Source organism: Bactrocera latifrons, unplaced genomic scaffold (genome assembly GCF_001853355.1).
Source record: "Bactrocera latifrons isolate USDA-ARS-PBARC rearing strain unplaced genomic scaffold, ASM185335v1 scaffold_989, whole genome shotgun sequence".
NCBI classification, from domain to species: Eukaryota; Metazoa; Arthropoda; class Insecta; order Diptera; family Tephritidae; genus Bactrocera; species Bactrocera latifrons.
Window position 1 is genome coordinate 6,209 of NW_017537699.1, and position 4,113 is coordinate 10,321.

General features: G+C 32.3%; 1 protein-coding gene across 2 annotated transcripts in view; it reads left to right on the forward strand.

The window, feature by feature from the left end:
- The first annotated feature begins 2,941 nt into the window (after window positions 1-2,941).
- Window positions 2,942-4,113, forward strand: part of LOC108977989 (protein midgut expression 1-like) — a 55,522-nt gene continuing 54,350 nt past the window's right edge. The window contains exon 1 of one of the 2 annotated variants that reach the window (XM_018948013.1): window positions 2,942-3,135. In XM_018948013.1, the coding sequence (XP_018803558.1) occupies window positions 3,101-3,135 (35 nt within the window). In that variant the 5' untranslated portion in view covers window positions 2,942-3,100. The other variant, XM_018948014.1, reaches the window with a different exon arrangement.

Below are 4,113 nucleotides of genomic sequence, written 5' to 3' on the forward strand. Positions count from 1 at the left end.
AATTGGCGCCACGTAGCGAAAAGAAGAAACGACTGGCGCGCTGTTGTTAACTCGGCTATAATCGCGTAAGCGGTGTCTACGCCAATCAAGAAGAAGAAATCTGTGTGAAAGAGTTTTACTTCTTTTTATTTTTTATATTCCTATGGAAAAAATAAATAGTTAAAAAATTTGGCTATTTTGGGCAATAAATATAACAGCAAATAAAAAAGTTCGATGAAAAAAATTTTAGGTCAAAAATTGTTTTTCGAAAAAAATGATTTTCTTTGGCAACTACTATAGCTGTAAATAAGAAATTTTGATAAAAAAAAATTTCTTTTAAAAACATGACAGGCAGTCATAATTGGAGCTCATAAGTGGAGGGTATAAAATAGCTATATCATGAAAACTAGAGCTGATAGAGACAAACTGATTACATATTTGAATTTAGAAGAAGAAGCGAATTAAGTGTTGGCCTGTGTAATATATTCCAAAAAATAATGGTTATTTAAAAAAAAAAAAAGGATTTTCTTCCATAAATTTGATAGTTGCTTGTGTTGTTCAAAGTTTAATCTGCTCGCGTAAACTAAAGTAATCCGTTGTGTTTACGCCCTGTTTATAAAATTGTTTAGGATGTAAAGTCTTTCCTGTTTTTTACCTAGTTACACTTTACCTAACCTTCCAACTTTGTTTTGTTCCTACCTATCAGTTAGGGTTTTAAAACAGAAAAATTATCTATACATTAAGGCGTTAAATCCAAAAAAAATCATTGTAGAGGTCTTTTTTATACCTTAGTTATATTTTCTACCTACCCATCGAACTATGTTTAGTTCCTACTTACGTTAGTACCTACCTAACAGTTAATTATGGGTTTAGAAGAGGAAAATTCTGTTTAAAAAAATAGTGCTCTATTATTATTAACATTTAATAAAATATGAGTCTAATTAGGGATTTTATGGCAAATTAAAAAAAAAAAAAACATTTTTGCTTTTTATTCTAATGCTTTCAGTAAAAGTAGTAAGGTATGGCATGTAACTAACTGAGACAACAAGTAAAAAATTATGTTAAGAATACGAATAACCAATTTGTTTAGAATATATTATTTGTACAGTGGTTAATTCTGATTACAATATAGAAAAAATTATGTAGAGTATTAATTAGTTCTGTTACACCTACAAACTATATTACATTGCGGAGAAAATTGGTTCGCTATTTAATGAAAAATGTAATTCATGTCAAATTTTGTGATAATATTAGGCAAAGTTGCCCATATATGACCTTGATTTTGATTGGTCAGTTTATATAGCAGTCCGACCTTAACAATTCTTTTGAAGATTAAAGCGATATCTTGTCACATAAGAACTTAATTCTGATTTTTCCGTTTGTATGGCAGGTTTTGTTATCCGATCTGCAAAATTTCTTGAACTATGCAAGCCCTTGATTTAGATCATACAGTTTGTATGTAAGCTATATGCTATAGTAATTCGATCTGAACAATTTTTTCGGAGATTATATAATTACCTTAAGCAGTAATCCATATCAAATTTCGAGAAGATGCGAAAGTTTTCCATACAAGCCCTTGAATCTGATCGTTCGATTTGTATGGCAGCTATATGCTATAGTGGACCGATCTGAACAATTTCTCCCGATATTACATTGTTTCTATGAATAATAAATCATACCAAAATATCCGCCGGGGGAAGCAGAGGAAGACCTCCAATCCGTTGGAAGGACCAAGTGGAGAAGGACGTGCCTTCACTTGGAATATCTAATTGGCGCCACGTAGCGAAAAGAAAAAACGACTGGCGCGCGGTTGTTAACTCGGCTATCATCGCGTAAGCGGTGACTACAAAAATTAAGAAGCAGAAGTCAAGTAATTTTGACAGCAGGTTAAGCATTGTGAATGAAGCACAATAGAAGAGCAAGAAAAAAATATATATATACTTATGTGTGTAGGGATATAAATATTTTCATTGCGATTTAAGGAAAGTATTTGAAGATTGGTAAGTTTTGAATTTCCTTCAAAAAACAATTGTTGATTTCATGCTTCTTCGCAAACCCAGTCTTGCCATAATCACATTTTATTTAGGGGTATTCAGATCGAACTTGTTAATCTGGTAGTTCGTTTGTTGATACTTAGTTAAAACACTTAACTATGAACATACTTTTTGCTGTATGTCACTAGAAAGTGGAGGGTGTAAATTTTCTTTCAAAGCAGCTGATTCAATTATATTAAATACTTACTTTTGAAAAATTTGTCAGAAACTAATTTGTAGTAGGCAGCAAATGTAATTGTTTGCAATGAATGAAGTTAACTTTTTAGGCAACCACGCATGTATGTCAATAAGACATAATTGATACGATTAACCGTGCGATTCTGTACTGTGATACAGTATCAAGTCTCTAAATTTGACAGAAACAATTTTTGAGACTTGAGACGATTTTGCTATTCTGTAAGTGATAGTCACAAACTCATTACATTTCATTATTCAGAGATGTGTTTATACTTGAATGAAAATAAATATGTCGATAACAAATATTAAATTTTCTATAACATAGTCAAAAAACATAATTATCAATAAAAACAAAAATATATGTTGGCTTTGTTTCATAATACTAACGAAATTTATGTAAAATTTATTTATTTTTAACCTTTTCGTGTTTGAGTTGCTTACAAAATATAAAAAAACGACAATCGATTAATATTTATGGTGATCTCTATTCAGTATATTCAAAATGGCAGACAAGAGTTCTTTTTGGTTTTGAGACTTGCTAACTACCAGGTCTCAAATTTGAGGCAATATTTTGAGACTAAAGCTAGAGACTGTTTAGTGAATAGTAACTAGTCACAAATTKAGATTTTACCACAAAATGGCTCAAATAGAGACTAGAGACTGGTTACAGAATCCCACTATAAAATTATCACAACTCTTAATAATCGGGTTACTAGAGGTACGATTTTGTCATCATTCATCAAAGATTCCGAAAATGGCATCACAAAGGGGATGCTTGTGTTTATTAACAAACGTTTAGTTTGGTGTGCCGTCTTGTCATATTCTGATTGCTTAAACTTGTAGTTCGTTTGGGCTTGAGTTTCTTCGTGCTTTAATTATTGTAATCCAAAATGTGCAAGTGTTTAGCAGGGAACGTGGCATGTTGGTGAGTTCTATAAGTACTTCATAGGACCAAAAAGAGAATGGCATACCCTACATTCAGGCTAAAATGTGCATGCACACACACATTAAGAAAATTTTGATTTAGTTGGCGTTGACTTATGCTTTTAAGATATTTGAGGTAAATTTTAGAATAGCATACCCGGTAACACTAATTTTTTATTGATTACAACCACTTCCTTATTTTATGGATAAATGGATTTTAACTGAAGTTTGACATGGAATTATTGTTGGCACTATTTAAGAGAAAATAAATGAATTAGGGTAGTGTTAGTGGATATAAAAGTAAATATGTATAAATCGGAGAAACACGCATTTTAAATAGTTGATTTTTTGAAATTTAAATGCAAATCAAGGGTGTTGTGGAATCCAAGAGAGAATTGCTTAGCTGTCAGAATTGCAAACCAATTATGATTTTAAATGATGTCACAGAATCTGATTTTATTTTCGTCTTTTCGAACATACGCAAAACCAATATTCGAACCAGCTGTTTGCTAATGTGACAGAACTTGGAAATGAATATATTTGGAAGCAATCCTAGGGGAATGTTTAGTATCGCGCCGGTTAAATATCGTTTATGGAGAAAAACAGGGTCGGGCTATCCCCACTTATTGGAAAGAGGAAAGATCGAACTTTTTAATAAACCCTACCTCGACCCCCTAGATCCCCTATGGACCTGTAGGGAGGCCTTTAAAATGACCAAAAATCAGTGTTTTTGCTCATTTTTCCATACAAACTGAAACCAATGCAACCCAGCCAACATTTTGGTATGGACAAGATATCAAAATAAAGAAAGCCAAAATGTTTCAGTGCAATGTATATACGTATATAATTGCATCCATAATTCGGTCGCGCTTTAAAAAAATAACCTTGGCCGGTCCAACACCGGCTACGCCATCCACAGTATTTTAGCATTGAACACCTTTTCCTCCACAGTATCTTAGCATTTCATTCCTTTCCGCAC